At 36.4% G+C, this 23677-nt stretch overlaps 1 protein-coding gene across 1 annotated transcript in view; it reads left to right on the plus strand.

Annotated features, from left to right (window-relative positions):
* LOC136856960 (DNA ligase 1) overlaps window positions 1-23677 on the plus strand; it is a 434127-nt gene that overhangs the window by 390300 nt on the left and 20150 nt on the right. The window contains exon 5 of the mRNA XM_067135255.2: window positions 6174-6479. Coding sequence (XP_066991356.2) covers window positions 6174-6479 — 306 coding nt within the window. The remainder of the gene's footprint in view (window positions 1-6173; window positions 6480-23677) is intronic.

The raw sequence follows: 23677 nt of genomic DNA on the forward strand, positions 1-23677 counted from the left end.
TCCCCTATACAACACTTCTAAATTCATCCAAACATTTTTACTAAAAAATTATCGATTTTTATCCAATAAATCTATCAAAAACACTTCTGATCTAATCAACAAATTAAAGAATTTTGAAATCCAACCAAATTTTTCTCTCCATTCTTTTGACATTGTGAACATGTACCCTAGTATTCCAATTTCAAAATTATTCCCCATTATAAACAACAACCTAAACAAATTCAGTAACCTAAGTAAACTTGAAATTCAAGACTTCATGTCTATTTTAAAATTAGTTCTCAACAATAATTATTTTACCTTTGACAACACCATTTATCAACAAGATGGCTTGGCTATGGGCTCACCAGCTTCTGGCATTCTTGCTGAAATTTACCTCGATTTCTTAGAAAACACTAAAATTAATAATAATAATAATTTCTCCAACATTCTCTTTTGGGCGAGATATGTCGACGACACATTAGTAATATTAAATGAGGAATCAACTAACGCAGCCTCTACACTTCTTCATCTCAACAACTTAGACTCTAACATTAAATTCACCCTCGAATCAGAACACAACCAAACTCTTAATTTTCTAGACCTAACTATTACTAGACATCCTTCCTCTTTATCTTACAAAATTTTCAGAAAACCAACCCAAACAGCAACTACAATAAGACAAGATTCTTCGCACCCCCAAGCTCATAAACGTGCTACTTATAACAGCTTAATTTTTCGTGCCTTCAACACCCCTATGTCCAAAAAAGATTTAAATAATGAATTAAACATCATCCGCAACATTGCTAAATTTAATGGCTTTAACAACTCCTTCATTAACCGCATCATCAACAAATTCAAACACCGTCCAAAAACCACTTTATCTAAAGACACAATAAAACCAACTGCTTTTTCCACCTTCACTTTCACTCAGGATGCTTATAAAATAACTAATATTTTTTAAAAACATAACATGAAAATTTCTTTTAGAACTAACAATAGAAATCTTGATATCTTACACAACTCTAAATCTCTAAATAAGTCTAATGCTTTTTCTAAATCTGGTGTATACAGATTCAAATGCAACAACTGCAATTCCTCCTACGTCAGACAAACTGGCCGCAACTTCAATATCAGGTACTCTGAACATGTCAACGCCATTAAATACAACAGATTCTCTGCCATAGGACAGCACATACAAGACTCCAAGCATAGTTTCACCAGTATTAACAATGACATGAATATACTTAAAATCATTAACAAAGGCCCCCTCTTAAACATTACTGAAAATTGCTTTATCCACCTTGACCAGTACTTCAACCCTAATTTCAATTTAAACGACATTTCTGAAAAACCCAATATCCTTTTTGACTTCCTAATTCTTCTTCTCAAAAATTCCAAATTCCAAAACCCCAATTCTATTTTCTATGCCTTACAAAGTTCCCACCCACATTTTCTACCTCCAATAACCCACCCTCCTAACCCACCCTAAACTACCCCTCCTTCATTTCCCTATCTTATCCTTCCTCAATACCATCTAAGTTCAATCTCTTTTATTTTTTTCTCTTTTTTCACTATCACTCTTCCTCTGTTAATTTATTCTACCTTCTCTATTTATTTAAAAGAAAACCAACCCATCGACCTTCATTTTGGTTCTCCTCTTTCAAATTTTAACTCTTGTCTTGCGCCAACTTCGACTACTTCAATCATGTCCTAAAAATTTTTTCAATTTAAAAAATAGCACACTGTGCATATAAGTTTTCATTTGTTTTCCGATATTGAGCTTTTTACTACATTTTTTTCTCTTTACAATTGTTTTTTCAAGTCAACTGTTTTCCAAGAACTTAGCAGGAGCACAAGTACTCATTCAATTATACTGATTTGCGTCGTATATTTTTTATATACGTACTTAACTTCCCACAACCGAGACAAATATTGGACCTTCAAGACATTCTCCACTCTACTTTGGCGCTCGAGACCGCAGTGCATGACCTTGAATGTGCCGCGCTGAACACTTGGAACTGGCGGTTTGCTTCTACAAATCTATTCGTCTGCGACTTCAAGTTATTTATGATCTTCATATATTATTTGATAGTGTTGTGACTTTGTGCCTGACAGAGTGTGAAACTGACCCATTTCTCCAATATTCATAAACATTGTGTGATTTTGACTACATGTTTTTACGGCTGATGATGATCTGGACTAAGGTCGAAACCGGTCCCATTTAAATAAGAATGTAATCACTACATTTCTTTCTTTTATGTATTGAATTGGTTGAACTTCAATTATTTAATTTTTAACGTTAAACCCTTTGTAGTCAGAAATCTGCTTTGCCTGTCTCATACTTTATTATGGTTCGTAATATCTCAACTCTGAAATTTACTTTTTATGATGTCTTCGTTCTGCTTTTTTACAATTTTCACCAAGTGTTTTCAGGGCCTGGCCTCTCCACCAACTGCTGGATATTGTCTCAAAGGTTTATTGGGCTTGTACTGTCTTCAATGGACGCCTGGCCAGTTCTTTTACACTTAATTTTTTTATGACGAGTACAGTTCCCTGTCAACTGATTTACAACCTTATTGTTGGCTCAGCTACACTGTTCTATTATTTCCTAGTTTTAAAAGTTGCACTGGCCTTTTGGGTTCCCTGTATTGTTTAGCTCCAGTGGATCCATGCTATTTCTGTACAATTTATTCCTTACCTCATTTCTTATATAATTTAGCTAGCGAGATACCCGTGCTTTGCTATGGTATTATATTGAAATTTATAATTGAATGCTTAACATTTTATATATAATCCGTCAAAAATTCGTGATCTGACGGCAAAGTTCCTCCCATTTTTTAATCATTCTTTCCAGCAATCGATTTTGTACTTCCCGGGCTAGCTCCAGGTAATCCGCCCGGTCAGTTGGGTCCCTAAATCTTTCCCACCTTTTCCTATAAGAATTTTTAATATGGATCAAATCCTTGAAGAGATCCGGTGTGGTGTCATCTTGGGTGCCTTGGCGGTACTGAACTCACGGCCGGACAGCATTCATAGGCTACTCATTACCCGGCCAGGACCCGTTTCCAGCGCGGTCTGCACATTTTGATGATGGTCCAGAAAATTAAAATTATTATTATTATTATTATTATTATTATTATTATTATTATTATTATTATTATTATTATTATTATTGAAATCTGGAAGCTGCAGCAAGATGCAAGACCGCTACTTGGTGGTAAATTACATCTGCTGCCATTGTCATGGCTGACAACGTGACCAGCACCACTGTCGCGCGTAGGCAAGGGCGCGGGATTTCTGGCGATATGAATGATATACTTCCATGCATTATTGACCTTATTATAGAGGTGAACAATTGCATGGTCAATATCATTCCTATCGTTTATTTCAAATGTGTTTACATTTTTATTTACGTGCCAGGAGAATCTACTGTAATCTAACTTTAAGATTTTCAAAGGAAAAGATGGTTCATGAAAAGGGACCCAGGAAAGATTCAAAATGATCGGTTTATGATCAGAATAAAGTACATTATGAACAGTAAACTTTATGCTTAAAGGAGATTCCAAATACCAATGTTCACGTCTGTTACCTTCAGTTTTGAGATATAAATGTCCCCATAAAAAGAATTCACTTTTTAATTTCCTTTCATCCCGCCCCCCCCCCTCATTAAGTGAATTTTCCAGATAAATACTTGTTTCTTTATTAGTAAAGGATCTTCTAAATACCAATGATCATTACTGTAACATCTTAAGTTTTTGAGATATGTGTCCTCATAAAAAGAATTCAACTCCTTTGAACCCCCGCCCCACCAAGATGACTTTCCCCCAAAAACGCGTTTTTCTTTGTTTTTAAATGAGATCCAAATACCAATTTTCATGTCTGTAACAATTTTAGTTTTATACAATTAATTAAATTAATTTTTCAAATCCTTCACCCCCTTTCATTGGATATTCCAAAATCAAAGGAATACATGTTTCTTTACTTTTAAAACAGATTCCAATTTTCACATCTGCAACATCCTTCGTTTTTGAGATAATAGTATCTTCATACAAAAAATTTGATTTTCAATTCTACCCCCATGCCACCTTTAAGTGGATTTCCGAAAACAAAAAAAATATGTATTTCTTTATTTTTAAAGGGAATTCTAAATACCAAATTTCACGACTGTAACATTTTCAGTTTTTGAGATATCAGTATCCTAATAAAAAGAATGCAACCCTATTTTCAGTCATTTTTACCCCACCACCCAAGTGGTTTTTCTGAAAACAAAATATGCATGTTTCTTTGTTTCAATAGAGATAAAAAAAATACCATTTTTCACTTCTGCAAAATGTTCAGTTTTTGAGACATACTGTACACATGCTCATTTTAAAATTTCACCCCCTTTTTAGTTCCCCTTAAGTGGAGTTTCCAAAAACAAATCACCTATCTTTACTTTTACAAGAGATTCCAAATACCAATGTTTATGTCTATAACATTTTACGTTTCTGAGATATACTGTAGTTATAGTCTTTCAAAAATTCATCCCATTTATCACTCCTGTTTAACCCCCATTAATTGGATTTTCCAAAAACAAAAAAATATTCTTTATTTTAAAAAGAGATTCCAAATATCAATTTTTAGGTCTATAATATCTTCAGTTTCTGAGATATAAGAATCCTCATTAAAGGCATTCAACCCATTTTTCACCCTTTTTCACTCCTCCTAGTGGGATTTTCCAAAAACAAAAAAATGTGTGTTTCTTTATTTTTAAAGGAGATTCTAAATACATCTGTAAACTTTTAAAGTTTTGGGATATACATACACTCATTTTAAAAATTCACCCCCCTTTTCACCCTCTTAGTGAAGGAATATAGAAAAATCCTCGCTTAGCGAGCAACTACATTGTAATATAAATGTGTCCTCAAAATTTCCTTATGTCCAGTAGTTTTGGCTCGGCGATGATGAATCAGTCAGTCAGTCAGTCAGGACATGTTCTTTTATATAGAGAGACTAGCAAGATACCCGTGCTTCGCTACAGTATTATACTGAAATTTATAATTGAATGCTTAACATTTTATATATAATCCGCCAAAACTTGCGATCTGACAGCAAAGTTCCTCCCATTCTTCAATCATTCTTTCCAGCAATCGATTTCGTACTTTCCGGGCTAGCTCCAGGTATTCCGCCCAGTTAGTTGGGTCCCTAAATCTTTGCCAACTTTTCCTATAAGCACTTTTAATATGGACAAATCCTTGAGTTCCGGCATAGTGTCGTCTTGGGTGCCATGGCGGTACTGAAGCCGGGGCCGGACTGCATTCGTAGTCATTACCCGGTCAGGACCTGTTCCTGTTCCCAGCATGGTCTGCACATTTTGACGATGGTCTAGAACATTATTATTATTATTATTATTATTATTATTATTATTATTATTATTATTATTATTATTATTATTATTATTATTATTATTATTATTGTTGTTGTTGTTGTTCTGGACCTTGCAGGAAGATGCAAGACCGCTACTTGGCAGTAAATTACATCTGCTGCCATTGTCATTGCTGACAATGTGACCAGCACCATTGTCCCGTGTAGGCAAGTGCGCAGGATTTCTGGCGATACAAATGATATACTGGTAATTCTAAAAAGCCAACATCTAATTTTTGATCTGATAAATGATATACTTCCGTGCATTTTTGACCTTATTATAGAGGTGAACAATTGTACGGTCAATATCATTCCCATCGTTTATATGTGTTTAAATTTTTTCCCACCAGCACCTTCTTTCACCTCTTTCTGCTCCACAAAAACCTTGGTAACACTTTAGAGCAAATATTCATTTATAGGATGAGTAGTAAGGTACTGGAATAAATTAACAAGAATTTAAAAAAAATAAATTTCCAAGTTCTTTGAAAACATTGAAGAAACAACTAGGTAAACAATTGATAGGGAATCTGCCACCTAGGTGACAGGATTGATTGATTGATTGATTGATTGATTGATTGATTGATTGATTGATTGATTGATTGATTGATTGATTGATTGATTGATTGATTGATTGATTGATTGATTGATTGATTGATTGATCAGCAGATTTCTTTCAGGAATGATATGCGGAGGGAGACTAATTAACATGGCTTGGAAAATTTCCTGTCATGGTCTTGCATCTGGCTCAAATCACATTAACAATTCCTAAGCTAGTAATTTTTTTATTCCAGAGATCCACTCCAACTGTTGCCACACGAGGTTCACCAACATCAACTGCCACACCAAAGCAGTCAGGACCAGCACGTCGAGCACCCTTACAGTCTGCTGCAGCCCCCGCCAACAATGACCTAGTTGAATGCCGTGTATGCCATCGTCGTTTTGCATCCGACCGCATTGCAAAACATGAGAGTATTTGTGACCGTACATCTCGGAAGAAACGTAAGGAATATGATGCCACTAAACACCGTGTTGCAGGAACAGAAGCAGAGGCATATGTCAGGAGAGCTTCAAGGAGTGGGGCACAACAGCAGCTAAAGGTAAATGTATTTTTAACCTCACAGGGAATAACATTATGTCAATCTTACAAAATGTGCTTTACCATTAAGCAGTTCAAAATATTTGGACTGTATATCATGGGATTGAGTACTGTCAGAGAGAATTAGGACACTGCAAATATAATGCATAGAGGTCTCATTTGAAATGTAGGCCTATAGTATTCTGTAGAATAAGTTCCCAAACCAACATATCAAGGGTATGCAAACAAGAGATGAGAGAGTTTTAACTGGTAGGGACAGCACCATGTTGGTGCCTGCAGAGGTGGAGAGTGGTATGACCAGATGGCCAATAAAGCCTTCCCCAAAAATATACCACATATTCAGCTTTATAAACTTTTAATCATGTGAAAATTGAACAATCATTTAGCTGTAAATGAAAACTTTGGAGTGCGTTTTCTATAATTTGGTCTAGTTAATTCACACTAAACTTGACAATTGCAAAGAGGATTATTCTCATGAAGAGTTCTTCTCCTACTTACTAATGGCTTCATCCAGATCATGCTTGCATTTTATTACTGCTCACCATTGTTCCAGTCATAAGATTTTGAATAACTTCGACTAATGAATTCTATTAGAAATGTACACTTTTATTTGGGCTATTTACTGCAGACTTCAGTCTAACTGAGTTTACTAGGCACAAAAGGAAGAGGCTTACATGTTAGAATGTCAGGATAGCATTAATTTTAGTGTTAATTCCAAAAAAAATTGTTCTTTTCCATTCTTTTCAGGTTATGTAATTTTTCCTAACTCTTGCTCCCATACTTCACAATATGGTGGGAACACACTACTGTATGTTTCAGTCAGTAGCACTGATTTAAATGCTGTATTTTTGTTATAAGAAACTTGATAGATGAACTATTACAGTATGTCTCCTCCCCTTTCTTCTCCCCTTCTCTATCTATTGATGTTAACATTTTGTGTGTAGTTACTGGCATGATGTCCCATGGACCACTATGAAATATGGATTAGAAAATTTTGATTACGATGTATTTTAATAGAATACACATTAATGAATTAGAATACATAAAATATAAGAAGAAAATAGCAATATTAAAGCATGGTAATACTTGTAAGGTTGCAGTTTTGCAGTACAAAACAAGAGGCTTTGGATAATCACATGTAACAGAAAAAAATTGTGCTACACTTTCTTTCACTTAATATTTTAAACTTCCTTTTAGAGATATTTTGTAACATAAGAGTCTCTTTGTTTACAAAGTATGAGTCTGGTAGTCTCGTATTTCAAAATCCCACATTATTATCCATATGTCAATTCAATGTGAATATCTGTACTTCACAAATGGGGAATATAAAGAATTGCACTTACTTACACAACTATGGATGTGAGGTGCCAGGAACCACGCTGTTACAAGTCACCGCCAGAAAATATTGGCAGCTTCAATCACAATGGGAACACAGAGAAGACTGGCAGTTAGGAGGCTAGACAATTCGAGTCTCAGCGGTCCCAGGGACCTCACTTTGGTAGTTGAGGATTGGTGAAGGTCTAATCGGAAATGAACATTGTTAATGAAGTGAACCATTGCAGCTTGAAAGATCTAAAAACAGAAGAGGTCACTGCGTCTATGTGTGTTTGGGTCATCAGTCCATAGACTGATTTGATGCAGCTCTCCATGCCATCCTATCATGTGCTAACCTTTTCATTTCTACGTAACTGCTGCATCCTACATCTGCTCTAATCTGCTTGTCATATTCATGCCTTGGTCTACCCCTACCATTCTTAACACATACACTTCCCTCAAAAACCAACTGAAACAGTCCTAGGTGTCTTAAGACGTGTCCAATCATTCTACCTCTGCTTCTCATCAAATTTAGCCAAATCGATTTCCTCTCAGCAATTTGATTCAGTAATTCTTCATTCAGGGTTTGATCTACCTGTCTCACCTTCAACATTCTTCTGTAATACCACATTTCAAAAGCTTCTATTCTCTTTCTTTATGAGAAAGTTATCATCCATGTTTCACTTCCATGCAGTGCCAAAAAACAATGAAAGTCCTCAAAAACATCGTTCCTCACCGGGCGAGTTGGCCGTGCGCGTAGAGGCGCGCGGCTGTGAGCTTGCATCCGGGAGATAGTAGCTTCGAATCCCACTATCGGCAGCCCTGAAGATGGTTTTCCGTGGTTTCCCATTTTCACACCAGGCAAATGCTGGGGCTGTACCTTAATTAAGGCCACGGCCGCTTCCTTCCAACTCCTAGGCCTTTCCTATCCCATCGTCGCCATAAGACCTATCTGAGTCGGTGCGACGTAAAGCCCCTAGCAAAAAAAAAAAAAAAAAAAAAAAAACATCGTTCTAATTCCTATATGGATGTTTGAAGTGAGAAAATTTATTTTCTTAAGAAAGGCCTTCCTTGCTTGTGCTAGTCTGCATTTTATGTCCTCCTTATTTCTGCCATCATTTGTTATTTTACAACCCAAGTTACAATATTCATCTACTTCCTTTAAGACATCATTTCCTAACGTAATAACACATGCATCACCTGACTTTGTTCAACTGCAATCCATTACTTTTGTTTTGGACTTATTTATTTTCATCTTGTACTCCTTACCCAAGACTCTGTCTATACCATTCAGCAGTTTCTCCAGATCTTCTGCAGACTCAGATAAAATAACAATATCATCGACAAATCTCAGGGTTTTGATTTCCTCTCCTTAGACTGTGATTCCTTTCCAAATTACTCTTTGATTTCCATTACTGCCTGTTCTCTATAAACGCTGAAAAGGAGGGGAGACATAATACGGCCTTGCCTCACTCCTTTCTGGATTGCTGCTTCTTTTTCAAACCCCTTGATTCTTATCACTGCCGGCTGGTTTTTATACAATGTAGATAATTCTTCGTTCTCGGTATCTGATCCCGATCACCTTCAGAATCTAAAATAGCTTGGTCCAATTAACATTATCAAATGTCTTTTCGAGATCTACAAATGCCATGTACGAGGGCTTGTCATTCATAGTTCGATCTTCTAAGATCAGAATGATGTAAAGTCAGCATTGCTTTACATGTTCCTACAATTCTTCTGAAGCCAAACGACCTTCTCTCAACTCAGTTTTAACTTGTCTTTCCATTCTTCTGTAAATAATACATGTTAACATTTTGCAGGCATGAGATACTAAACTTATAGTGTGGTAGTTTTCATACTTGCCTGCACTGGACTTTTCAGAATAGGTATAACAACATTCTGCCAAAAATTGGATGGCACTTTCTGTATCATACATCTTACACACAAAATGGAATAACCTTGCCATGCTGGTTTCTCTTAAGGCAGTCAGTAATTCAGAGGTAATATCATCAATTCAAGGTGCCTTGTTCCTATTTAGGTCTCTCAAAGCTCTGTCGAATTCTGCCCTCAAAACTGGGTCTCCCATTTCATCAGCATCAACAGTCTCTTCTTGTTCCAGAACCATATCATCTACGTCTTTACCTTTGATATAACTGTTGGATATGTTACTGCCATTTGTCTGCCTTGTCTTCTTTCCCTAGAAGTAATTTTCCATCTGGGCTCTTAATATTCATACACCTAGTTTTCCTTTCTCCAAAGGTTTCTTTGGTTTCCTATATGCAGCATCTACCTTTCCTAGGACCATACAACATTCAACATTGTTGCACTTCTCCTTCAGCCATTGTTCTTTAGCTGTCCTGCACTTTTTATCCACTTCATTCTTCAACTGCCTGTATTCTTATCTGTCCTCTTCATTTTTTTACATTCTTGTATTTTTGTTGTTCATCAAACAGATCTCGTATCTCCTGAGTTATCCATTGATTCCTGGTTGATCTTTCCTTTCTTCCTAATCAGCAACCCTACAGACCTCATTTTTCATGGTTGTCCATTCTTCCTCTGTTGTGTTTCCTTCAGACTTTTCATTTAGCCCTTATGCAACATGTTCCTTGAAACAATTCCTCACACTCTTTTCTTTCAACTTGTCTAGATCCCATCTCCTTGCTTTCCTTCCTTTCTTCAATTTCTTCAACTTCAGATGGCATTTCGTGACTAACAAGTTGTGGTCAGAGACCACGGCTGCTCCTGGGAAAGTCGTGCAATCCAACACCTGGTTTCTGAATCTCTGCCTAATCATAATGAAGTCTACTTGATACATTGCAGTGTCTCCAGGTCTCATCCACGTATACAGCCATTGTTTGTGGTGTTTGAACCAAGTATTAGCAAGGACTATATTATGATCGGTGCAGAATTTCACTAGCCAACTTCCTCTTTCATTCCTTTGCCCCAGTGTGTATTCTCCTACTGCATTACCTTCTCTTCCCTGGTCTGCCACTGCATTTCAGTCTCCCATCACCATTAGATTCTTTTCACCTTTTACATATTATATTAAATCTTCTATCTCTTCATATATTCTTTTGATTTCTTCATCATCTGCTGAACTAATAGGCATTTGTTTGGTGTCTATCTTGGCAACAATAATCCTTTCACTATGCTGGTTGTAGTAGCTTACCCACTGCCCTGTTTTCTTATTCATTATTAAACCAACTCCTGCATTTCCCCTGTTTGATTTTGTGTTGATAATTCTGTAGTGGCCTGACCAAAAATCCTGCTCATCCTGCCAACGTACTTCACTTATACCAACTACTTCTAACTTTAGTCTATCCATCTCCTTTTTCATATTCTCTAACCTACCACAATAATTCAAACTTGTAACATTCCATGCTCCGACTTGCAGAATGTCAGTATTCATCCTCCTGATGAATGCTCCCTTTCCTGTAGTCCCCACCCAGAGATCAGAGTGGGGAACTATTTTACCTCCAGATTATTTTAATCAGGAGGAAGCCATCATCACTACACCATTCATACAGAGAGAACCACATGTCCTCTGGAGTTAGTTATGGCTGTAGTTTCCCCATTGCTTTCAGCCATGTAGCATTATCAGCACAGCTAAGCCATGTTGAGAATTGTTACAAGGCCATATCAGTCAATCCTCTGGACTGCTGCCCTTGCAACTTCCGAAATGATGCTACCCCCCTTTTGATGAACCATTCATTAATCTGATCTCTCGACAGCTACCCATCTGATATGGTTGCACCTGCAGCTCGGCTATCTGCTTCGTTGTGACGTGCAAGCCTCCATACCATGGCAAGGTCACATGGTTCGCAGGGGAGGACTGTGTATGTCTATATATATATATAATACTTAAAACCAATTCCAATGATGTGCCAAATTAGATGATGAGATCCCAACCAATGCTTAGGTAGAGGAATATATCATCTTTCTGCATGTTTTTGAACTGAATAAAGAAATGGAAATTCCAGAAGGAGCAAGTCCTGCCTCCACACTGTCCAGCAGAAATTTCATGTACAGTAACTCAGATATGAACCCTAGTTGGAATGGTACAAGGAAACATGTAACTATCTGAGTCTTGGAAATACCTGAAAAAGACATCGCAGAGTTAAAAATAATATAAAATCACAGAGTGGCTCAGATTTCTGGTTAAATTTGGAGGATTCTACATGGGTCCAGCTTTCATGTTATTTCCTTCTTAGGTGGGGACATAAAAACCTGTATTATGTAGATGCTTTGTGATCACTAAACTGTTTTTTTCATTTGACACTATCTCTGTTAAAAAAACAGGAAGCAACTGAAAAGGAAGAATGGTACAAATTGCATGAGCATTTCATTACTACTATTCAGCAAGCAAAGTCATCAAGAGGAGCCAGTATTAATTGGATACATCCGTACTTTGACACATCAGACTACATTCGTGTACGTATGGGCAAATTTGTTTTGTGTAGTTCATCTCTTTCAATCCCAGCAAATATATTAAGTTGAGTGGCTGAAATTGTAACTTGTGATTTTATTTCATTTTATGTATCTACTCTACCACTTAAGCACACATGAATCTTAAAATCATAGGTGGATTCTTTTGTACATAACAATCAATTTTCCTGTGGTTGTATTGTACTTTTACAACCAAACACTAGATAAACAAAAGCAGATTAGTGGCTACATTATAAAGCATGGTGGAGGTAAAAATATGAAAGAAGACTGCCTTCCCAAGAGAACAGCATATGATGGAATCACACAAAACATGCAAAACATCATGAGGAAGCAATTTTGATATTATGCTTTCATCAGTGGAGACAAAACTTGACGAAGGTCTCTATTTCTTGGAACTAAAGATCTTTTTACCCTAGATGAAGAGATGTTTTACATATCTGAGAATGATTCCATCATGCTTGGCTTGGAAGATCATTTCTCTTTCTATTTTGACCTCTTCTATGCTACATAATGAAACTGATACGTCTGTTCAATGACAGGTTAAGGAGACTTGGCGCAAAAAGCATGAGGACTTCATCACTGCCATTCGGGGAGCAAAGTTGGCTCAAGCTCAAAGTAAAGCATGTGGCTCCACATCAGACGGCATTGATGTATGTATATACGTACGTGTGTAGTTTATTTATGTATGTGAGGATATATGGCTGCTAAAATTTGATAAGAGAGTGCCTAAATACTATAATGATAATAATCAAGTTTTCGCGGATGAATTCCATACTGCAGCATACTTGTTAGTCATTTTCTAATTCGAATACTATGTGAATGCGCCTGTTCAATTTCATTCTGAAAAATGAAAATAGTATCACTCCTGAGGTTTCTGTGGCAAACATTTCATTTCATTTTTGAGATGACCAAGCCCTTACTACTAATGAGGACCAAAATATGTCTTGAAATTTTACACAAGACTCAATCTGGATCTTCTATCAGAAAAGAGAAAACTTGAAACAAATAGATGAATCTGGATGTCCTCTCACATTACTGTAACTCTTGACACACAATTTTGTATTCTAAACAAATAGAAACAAACCTATAAAAAAATAATGAAAATAATCTCTGTTCATCCGAACACTATGCTTTCTGCTCTCGTTTCTTGTTACCATGTTTTGTTGCTTATCTCTTCTAATCTAAACCTAAAAGACAACAGCCAGTAAGTATGGGCTATATAGGCTACTAGTACCATACATGAACAATCCCCGCACCCTAATTTTAGGCAGGGAAATTTAGAATAAAAACATTTCCGTTACTGTATAAATAGCTTTGTTAAGTAATACAGCAGCAGTCCATTATAGCAAAAATTCATAACGGCGAAAAATGTATTCACTATAGGAGATTGTTGTTATATCCAATTTTTTTAAAAAAATAAGGAAAGATACAATAAAAAGGCATTAAAATCAATATGAAATGATAATCAAGTTTTTGCGGATGAATTCTATACAGCGGCATACTTGTTAGTCATTTTCTAATTCAAATACTATGTGAACGCGGCTGTTCAATTTCATTCTTAAAAATGAAAATAGTATCATCCTGAGGTTTCTGTGGTAAATATTTCATTTTTTTCTTTTTTGTTACTCAAACAGCATCACTTAACATAACTTCAGCTTGCATTTATCATGAAAATATACTTGAGGCCCCAGTAGGCCTTTTCACTAAAAATTGATGTGGGGACATCCTTTCTGAAATTTAAACAGACTCAAGACTATATAACCACTGAAATCAGTGATGCACACTGCCATACCTTGAGAAGTATCACATTCGCACTGTATTTCAGTACCTAGTATTAAAATTAAGCGATCGTTTACGTAAAATTAAGTGATCGTTTACTTCAGCCTTTATTTTTAACTAGTTAACAACTACTATCAGCCATGCTGTATGTGCACTTATTACAAAAAAACATTCTTCCCTTTTGTTCGAACTTGCATGATTGGAGTCTTGAGTCAAGGGGTAATGATCGATCATATTTGATATAAACACTGCAGTGTATAAATATCAATGACAGAAAAAATAATGTGCTCTAAATCATTCTTAATAACGGAAGACACAGTGGAAAGGTTCTCATTGTAACCAAAGTATATTGCACGGTTTAATATGGACATTTTTGAATGGCATAAAGGAAACTGTCGTTACCATGGGGTTCTCACTATATGCCAGACTTGCTATACTGTAATGGACTTCTTTGTCTTCTTCTTGCTACAGAACAATAAATATGTCTGAATTGCATTACTAATTTGAAAATTAAATATATTTCACTGGCACAAACTGATAACACAATATTTTCTTCATCATTGGCTGGGAAATATTGTGCAGTGCTAATTTTCCTATGGAAACTGAAGTTATTTTGTTCAGAAATGTGTGAGCCATCCACGACTAGCCTTGCAGCCAGTAATTTTTAATTTTCTTGCTTTTGCTATATTTTTCAGCTGACACATTTAACTTGTGACTGCATATCCAAACTGTATTCTTTCAGTCACATATTTGCATATCCTTTTTATGATTTCTGGAAACTTCGCTTTTTTGTCTGCAAAATGCACGGTAGTTACTGCTTGTCCATTCAAGGTGAGTCTTATTTTTCCCCAATCACGAATGGAACTATCGCCCTCACCATACTTTATTCTTACTCAACGATTAATGTGGAGCTTTTCTTTAGCTATGAACCACCTATAACAAGAACTCACACCGGCCATCTACTTAACACACATAATACCCACACCCCAAATTTCTGCCACCAAATTTTTAAAAACAATAAGCGGGGATTGTTTGCGTATATCTGGTATATTGAATAGACTCACACAATACACCCTTGGTTCCAATTAGCAGGAAAATGCATTTGATACATTTCAATATTTAAAATCACAGGTTACAATATTTTAGTCTCTTGAATCAATAAGGTTGAAAGTTTAAGAAGGTGAGTTATACAAAATAAATTTGTTCATAAAGGCTCAAACCACATTGTGATGGGATTTACAAACACTATCCTCCAGTTGGCTTGAGGTGACTCGGCTAGCTGCTCAGATGAGTACCACATTAATTTTGCTAAAGGTATATTTCATTTGGGAGAAAAAATTCAATGAAGTGTTAGCATTGCTTTCATCAGTCAAGAATTTGTGCAGTCTTCCACTTCCTTCCAGATTAGAAGGAGCACTATTATCCACCATTCTTACAAGTAGAATGCAGCTGTATGAATATTGAAGATTGACAAATCAGGCAGGTAAGATGAAAGGTACTGTTAAAAACAAACAAAAAACACATGTAGAAAGCCACTAACAGTTAAGGAAAGCTCTAAAAGGCACCAGAATTCAATGAACATGTTTTACAACAAGCAATTTATCCACAGAATCTGCTATCCTTGCAATAACAATATGGAAGATAATTTATCATGATCTACATCATTTTTCTCATTTCTTTGTTACATTTTTCTGATACATTAGTATCTGTTTATGTTGTCCTACATATTTGATCTAATAAGAGGTTGATGAAGTAAATACTGTAATTAAATATTTCTTGAAATAAACCTTCAGCTTATTACATCATTGAGTACATATAGTACATGCCAAAGAGATGTTTAGTACAGAACAAATATGGCCAACCTGACACCAGTGGGAACCAAACCCACAACCTTGCAATTTCATGTCAGACTGAACTATGGCAGCCTGGGTCACATTTGTTCTGTTGAAAATGATCTTAGCTACAGGTCTGCCACTACTGCCAAGCACAACTGAAACTGATTCCAAGATCAGAGAAATGAGCTGAGAGATGGCTTATATGTTGAAGAATAGCTAAAAGATGCAGCTTCATTGTGTATAGTTTATTTTGTCCTACCTATTGAAATTTAAAAAAAAAATTGTTGTGCATTACTTAACAATCTAAGTACAAATATATTTAAAAAAGTAAAATAAAATTGAAATAATGAAAAATTACCAAAACAATGTGATTAACTTTGCCTCTTCCATACAAATCTGGCCAAAAACATTTACATTTATAGTTCAGAATAGATCAATTTAAATCAAATTTCAAGTATTCTGTGACCTTTTCAATCTCATATTTTGAAAATCATATTCAAATTCCTCCACTGAATGGATAGTTTTGTTTTATTTTAATTTTCATTTCCATCGCGATTGACCTGTCTAAAGCATTTGATAGGGTGGATCATGGGAGACTACTGGCAAAAATGAGTGCAACTGGACTAGACAAAAAGTGATTGAATGGGTTGCTACATTTCTAGAAAGTAGATCTCAGAGAATTAGAGTAGGTGAAGCTTTATCTGACCCTGTAATAATTAAGAGGGGAATTCCTGAAGGCAGTATTATTGGACCTTTATTTTTTCTTATATATATAAATGATATGAGTAAAGGAGTGGAATCAGAGGTAAGGCTTTTTACGGATGATGTTATTCTGTATAGAGTAATAAATAAGTTACAAGATTGTGAGCAAATGCAACGTGACCTTGATAATGTTGTGAGATGGACAGTAGGCAATGGTATGTTGAAAAACGGGGTTAAAAGTCAGGTTGTGAGTTTCACAAATAGGAAAAGTCCTCTCAGTTTTAATTACTGTGTTGATGGGGTGAAAGTTCCTTTTGGGGATCACTGTAAGTATCTAGGTGTTAATATAAGGAAAGATCTTCATTGGGGTAATCACATAAATGGGATTGTAAATAAAAGGTACAGATCTCTGCACATGGTTATGAGGGTGTTTAGGAGTTGTAGTAAGGATGTACAGGAGAGGGCATATAAGTCTCTGGTAAAACCCCAAGTAGAGTATGGTTCCAGTGTATGGGACCCTCACCAGGATTACCTGATTCAAGAACTGGAAAAAAATCCAAAGAAAAGCAGCCCGATTTGTTCTGGGTGATTTCCGACAAAAGAGTAGCATTACAAAAATGTTGCAAAGTTTGGACTGGGAAGAATTGGGTGAAAGAAGACAAGGTGCTCAACTAAGTGGTATGTTTGTGATACAAATTCTTATAATTTTGTTAATTATTACCTATTCAATACAATAAAAACGTAATAAAAACTTACATATTTATTAAGTTGTTGATATGGTACATGTTTCGCTCCTTTTTCGTGAGCATCATCAGCCAATTATTATTTACTTAAGGTTATATCAGATCATGAATCTATTCTATTGGATTAAGATTATGCTTGTAAACCTGATTGACAAATCTTATAATATTTTACAAGTCATATAACAATAAAATTATGTCTTTAAGTTAAAACATATTTGTCTAAAATCTATCTAAGTCTAACATTTTATTGCCGAAACTCATCTGGTGAACATCCTTTAAAATTATTTTAGAAAACCTTTTGAGATCTGTCTAATTGTATTGATTCGATGTTGCTTGACTTGTATGATTGTCGTTGAAACTTCGTTAACTATATTAACAATTTTCTACAGTTAATTGCCTATGTTATGAACATTTAACTTGTTCTCGATGTTGCTGGAATAACATTTGTACAAAATGTATTGGCATTAATTTTATGTTGTCAATATGAGAATATTGTTCATGAACAAACTTGTTGGTGAATAAACACTTTCTAATGTGATGTAGAATTTGAATTGTTCTCGTATGTTCCAAATTGGGCTTGTTGGTATATCTGTAATGAAAGATAAAAAATATATGTTTATGGTTTTGATTATAATTCTGTATAAACTTCTTATTGAAAAAATTGCTACTTACTTTTCTTTCTGCTGCGTAATTGTCTAGTGTTACTCCTAGCCTCTTGAGAACTACTTGTTGTTCTGTTTGCACTTCTTGTATTATATGAGTGAGTGTGGATGAGTTTACGTTTTGGCGGGGAGAGGGAAGGGGAAGTGAAGGTAGGCAGTGCATTGATGGCTGCAATGGATTGTGGAGGGGACTGTCTAAGAGAAGTAAGGGGAGGAGTTGAGTTTGTTTGCGTCAATAAGTCATTAACTTTTGTCGGAATAAAATGTTTATAGAATTTATTTATATCAGATTTAAGCATTTGTATTAGTTCTGGTAACTGTACTAAGATGGGGTTCTTTATTTCAATTTTGTCATTTAGGTGGTATGTTCCGAGCTGTCAACGGAAAGATGGCGTGGAATGACATTAGTAGACGAATAAGTTTGAGTGGCATTTATAAAAGTAGGAAAGGTCACAATATGAAGATAAAGTTGGAATTCAAGAAGACAAATTGGGGCAAATATTCATTTATAGGAAGGGAAGTTAGGGATTGGAATAACTTACCAAGGGAAATGTTCAATAAATTTCCAATTTCTTTGAAATCATTTAGGAAAAGGCTGGCAAAACAACAGATAGGGAATCTGCCACCTGGGCGACTGCCCTAAATGCAGATGAGGACCAACCGACCGACCGATTTGTTCAGAGAGGATAGTTACCTAGTTATACTTCCTCGTAAAAACAAAATCATCATCACCACCACCTCCATCCTGTCTTCTTTTCTTCAGCTTTTCAATTTCAAGGTAGCAACAAACATTCACTGTCATACTGCCAAGTATGGAATGGTCTGTTCTGTCTATAAATGGAATTAAACATGAGGGGTGTACAAGGAATAGTGATAATCTCCTTTCCTTTTGTTCCTATATGTGACACTCTGGATGTAACCATACCTTAAGTAATGAGGCAAGATTTTACAGAATGAGGGGAAAAAACATGAAGTGAAGTGAAATTTCAGTGGCACTTAACCTGATCCTTAAACTACATGAAAGAAACATCAACAGTGCTATCAGTGCATTGGAAAGTCTCTAAAAAGCATCTCAATACAGGTTTCGCACACTTAACAAATAATTCTGTAAATTATGACCAAACATTAAACATAGCACATGCTCAATTTTCAAACTAGAGACTTCTGATTTTCAAGAAAACAACTGTTACATTATACATGGTATGTATATTCAATCCTCAGCCCTAAGGCTGGTTGGATCCTCCACAGGTCCGCCATCAGCTGTCATTGATGGCCTAGGCATCACTGAGGAGGCGTACTAAATGTAGTTTCCCATTGTTTTCCTCACCGAGCCAGCAGTTGCTATTACATATCAGTCTGCCAACACTAAAATGCGTGCACCAAGTGACCCCATGAGCAATATTTTCACACCATTCATAGCAGGGACTGGCTGCATGAGGAATGGCATTTACTACTATTGCTCACACCTCAGTCACTTTCATATTGTCAAAGCCAAGGATAAGTCAGAGACAAATCAATGAAAATAACAAAATTGCTCTAGCCTATACCAGAAGACACAGTGCACTGTAAACACTACATCCTGCCAGCAAAGGTACCATCAAATATTAAAATACCATTTTCCGACTTAAGGTATAATTTTTAGGTGACTTCACATATAGGAATAAGTTGACAGTAATATTTTTTTAAACTAGACCTATGGCCTCCTTCTGTTCATTAAAAAAGTAGCTAATTTGAAGTCCATTTACAAGAATTCTAATGGGCTCTTGAAGTCATCATATCTTGTAGTTTTTCTTTTCACTAGGTGTTCCATCTCCAGTTTACTGGATGAAGTCTCCTTTTTTCATGTTCTGATTCCCCACTTTTCCAATTTGCAAAATTTCTCTTCACTCACTTTCTCATACTTTTCAACACAATTTCTTTGAACATGAATCTTGAAAGAAAAGAAAAGATAAAACTGAATGGTAAAATTCTGGAACTGGTTAAAAGTTTCAAGTACTTGGGAAGTGTGACCACAGAAGATGGAAAGATAACCGAGGAAATATGGAAAAGAATACAACAAGAAAGCAGCTTCTACCAGAGTGTAAGGGGTATTTTGAGGAACCAAGATGTCCCAAAGAAATGTAAGGAAGTATTATATTCCACCTATTATGAACCCATTCTCACCTATGCAGCTGGATCATGGTCTACAACAAAACGAGAGGAGAGTAGGAATACAGGCAGCGGAGATGAAATTCATAAGAGGTATAGAGGGAAAGACCAGAAAGGATAGAATTAGAAATGAAGAGATAAGGAAAAGGACAGGAATCTTGAAACTTCAAGACAGGATAGAAACAACAAAGCTAAAGTGGTATGGGCATATGATGAGAATGGGAGAAGAGAGAGTGCCAAAAAATGCTTTTCCAGAGAAGTTAACAGGAAAGGGACCACGAGGAAGACCCCGAAAGAGGTGGACAGATTCAGTGAGGGAGTGCATGGAGAAGAGGGGAGTAAAACCAGAAGATGTACTTAAAAAAGGAGAAGAGTGGTGGAGAGACAGGCAGCGATGGAGGTCCTTGATTCACAACCTGACCTGGGAAGCTGGAAATGGGAAATGAAGATGGTGATGATGACCCGTCATCCTGTTCTGATATCTCCCATGTATCTTGGGTGTGTTACATATTGCTATGTAGTGATTTGGTCTGTTTAATTGAAGTAACTTTCAGTGTTGTTTATTTTGAGTTAATTTTACAGTCAGTCAATACATGATAAATTTTCAAATCAATTGGATGAGTGGGCTATTTAAAAGTAAAAGATGCACCTTTTATGTAGAAGTATGTATCAGCTCAAAGGCTAGTTATCCCCAACACCATTAACTGTCAGAGAAATTCCAGGCGTCACTCGAGAAACATACATGGGAAATGAGGAGTGAGGTAATTCTCTCTACTTTCCCTGCACATCAGTCTCCCAAGCAAACACCAACTGACTCAATGAGCAACAATTTTACACCATCAGAGGGAACTGGCTGAAGGAATGGTATTACTAGCACTGAACATAACTATTACTTTCATATTGTCAAAGCCAATTACAGTATGAGATGGAGAAAGATGAATGAAAGTTCAATGCCAGAACATATACAGGCCCTATCAAAAAAATACATACTGTCAGGAAAGAAGACTCCATTTAATGGCTTTCATATCTTGGAAGAGTGGGTTGATGACCATGGGTCCCCTAGCTGAGTCTGGCATTGCTTCCAGTTACTTGTGTCAGGCTTCTCACCTTCAACTTTTCTATCCAACTTACCATGGTCAACTCTTGTTCTTTTGCAACCCTGATGGTATTAGATTTGTGAGGCTTAAGGGGTCTTTCATTTTCATTCCCTTCATGGCCCTTGTCTTTCTTTTGCTGCTACCTTCATTCTTGAAAATGTCAGACCTCTAATTGGTGTTAAGAGAGAATGGTAGCCCAGTTGTACTTCTTATAACAATATGGTACTAAGTGTATCAAACTTGTTAGGAGCTGCATAACTGTCAAGCTTGTTGAAAGTTACATTTGAAACTCATGCCTCCACTAACACTTAACCTCAGCAACATTTTACATTTGATATGCCACTTTAAAATGCACTTTCATCCCTCAAATATCAGCCATGCTCCAGCTGTCTTCTTCCACTATCATACATCATATGTTACATGTCCTTACAGTCATGAAAGTAGTCACATCTCTTGACAAAGCACTACACTACTTATTGTAATGATAATTCAATTTACTGTAACTACAAAATCAATACTCAGACACCGTCTGATGAAGTGTGTATACATATTTTTGGTGGACCCTGTAGTACACTGTCAACAATATATCTCATCAGAGGTGGATGTGGGCTTTAGGTAGAAGATTTTTTTTTTTTTTTTTTTTTTTGCTGGGGGCTTTACGTCGCACCGACACAGATAGGTCTTATGGCGACGATGGGATAGGAAAGGCCTAGGAGTTGGAAGGAAGCGGCCATGGCCTTAATTAAGGTACAGCAACAGCATTTGCCTGGTGTGAAAATGGGAAACCATAGAAAACCATCTTCAGGGCTGCCGATAGTGGGATAGGTAGAAGTAACATATGATAAAGTGAATTACATGAGTTGCTGTTAGGCCTGCAGGGGTCTGTACCATGTATGGAGATCAGCAGCATGTAAAAAAGGAGGTCTGTACAACATGTCGGCATCAAGGGGTAAGAGTGTTGTTTCATGCTGTAAGAGTTCATTAGTTTTATACATCTGATCAGATGTTTTGTCATATTACTTTTTTTTTAAAATTGTGAAACAAATGCACTAGAAGCTACATCATCAGCTAAGAGCTTCATGCCTGAAATTACCACATTTCAAATCCCATGGCTTTTTACAGCGACGCAACCAGCCTTCATTTGCAAAAAATTTATCATTTTCTCCTAATTTTTAAATTCAAAATAAGCAGCTTTCCTTTGACAATGAGGCCTGTGAAAACCGCATCCACATCGAACTGTTCAGATTTAGCCTTCTTCAGTGTTTTATGATTTCTAAGCCCATCTTCCTTAAAACTGTCATTGTATGAGTTTCTGGTTCTATTCTATTCTTCCTCCATCTTTAATCATCTTCTTCATATACAATTTTTTGTTTTGTTGTTTGAGTCATCAGTCCATACACTGGTTTGATGCAGCTCTCCATGCCACCCTATCCTGTGCTAACCTTTCATTTCTACGTAACTACTGCATCCTACATCTGCTCTAATCTGCTTGTCATACTCATACCTTGGTCTACCCCTACCGTTCTTACCACCTACACTTCCTTCAAAAACCAACTGAACAAGTCCTGGATGTCTTAAGATGTGTCCTATCATTCTCTCTTCTTCTCGTCAAATTTAGCCAACTCGATCTCCTCTCACCAATTCGATTCAGTATCTCTTCATTTGTGATTTGATCTATCGATCTCACCTTCAGCATTCTTCTGTAACACCACATTTCAAAAATTTCTATTCTCTTTCTTTCTGAGCTAGTTATAGTCCATGTTTCACTTCCATACAATGCCACGCTCCACACGAAAGTCTTCAAAAACACCTTTCTAATTCCTATATCAATGTTTGAAGTGAGCAAATATCTTTTCTTAAGAAAGTTCTTCCTTGCTTGTGCTAATCTGCATTTTATGTCCTCCTTACTTCTGCCATCCTTAGTTATTTTACTACTTCCTTTAAGACTTCATTTTCTAATTTACTATTTCCTGCATCACCTGCCTTTGTTCGACTGCACTCCATTACTTTTGTTTTGGACTTTTTTATTTTCATCTTGTACTCCTTACCCAAGATTCAAAAAAGGCTTTCACGGCCGCAGATCTAAAAATCACAGGAATAGAACCAGCTTTTGGGTGGTTAGGCCGTGTGCATTATGCAGAGTTTTTTAGATCTGCGGCCGTGAAAGCCTTTTTTGAATTTGTATCTCCAATGGGGGAGCATTTTTTAAACGGAGAAGTCATTTCTCCTTTAGCAAGTTAGCAAACTTGATTTGCTAACACGGCGGGGCCATACAGTTTGGTCTGCCACTGCTAAGCAGAGTCCTGGAGGGGCGTGCCATTCCAGCTGATGAGTCCAAATGGCACGTCTGGACGAAACTCTGCATAATGCACACGGCCTAACCACCCAAAAGCTGGTTCTATTCCTGTGATTTTCCTTACCCAAGACTTCGTCCATACCATTCAGCAGCTTCTCGAGATCTTCTGCAGTCTCA

The sequence above is a fragment of the Anabrus simplex genome, chromosome 1 (assembly GCF_040414725.1).
Source record: "Anabrus simplex isolate iqAnaSimp1 chromosome 1, ASM4041472v1, whole genome shotgun sequence".
Taxonomy (NCBI): domain Eukaryota; kingdom Metazoa; phylum Arthropoda; class Insecta; order Orthoptera; family Tettigoniidae; genus Anabrus; species Anabrus simplex.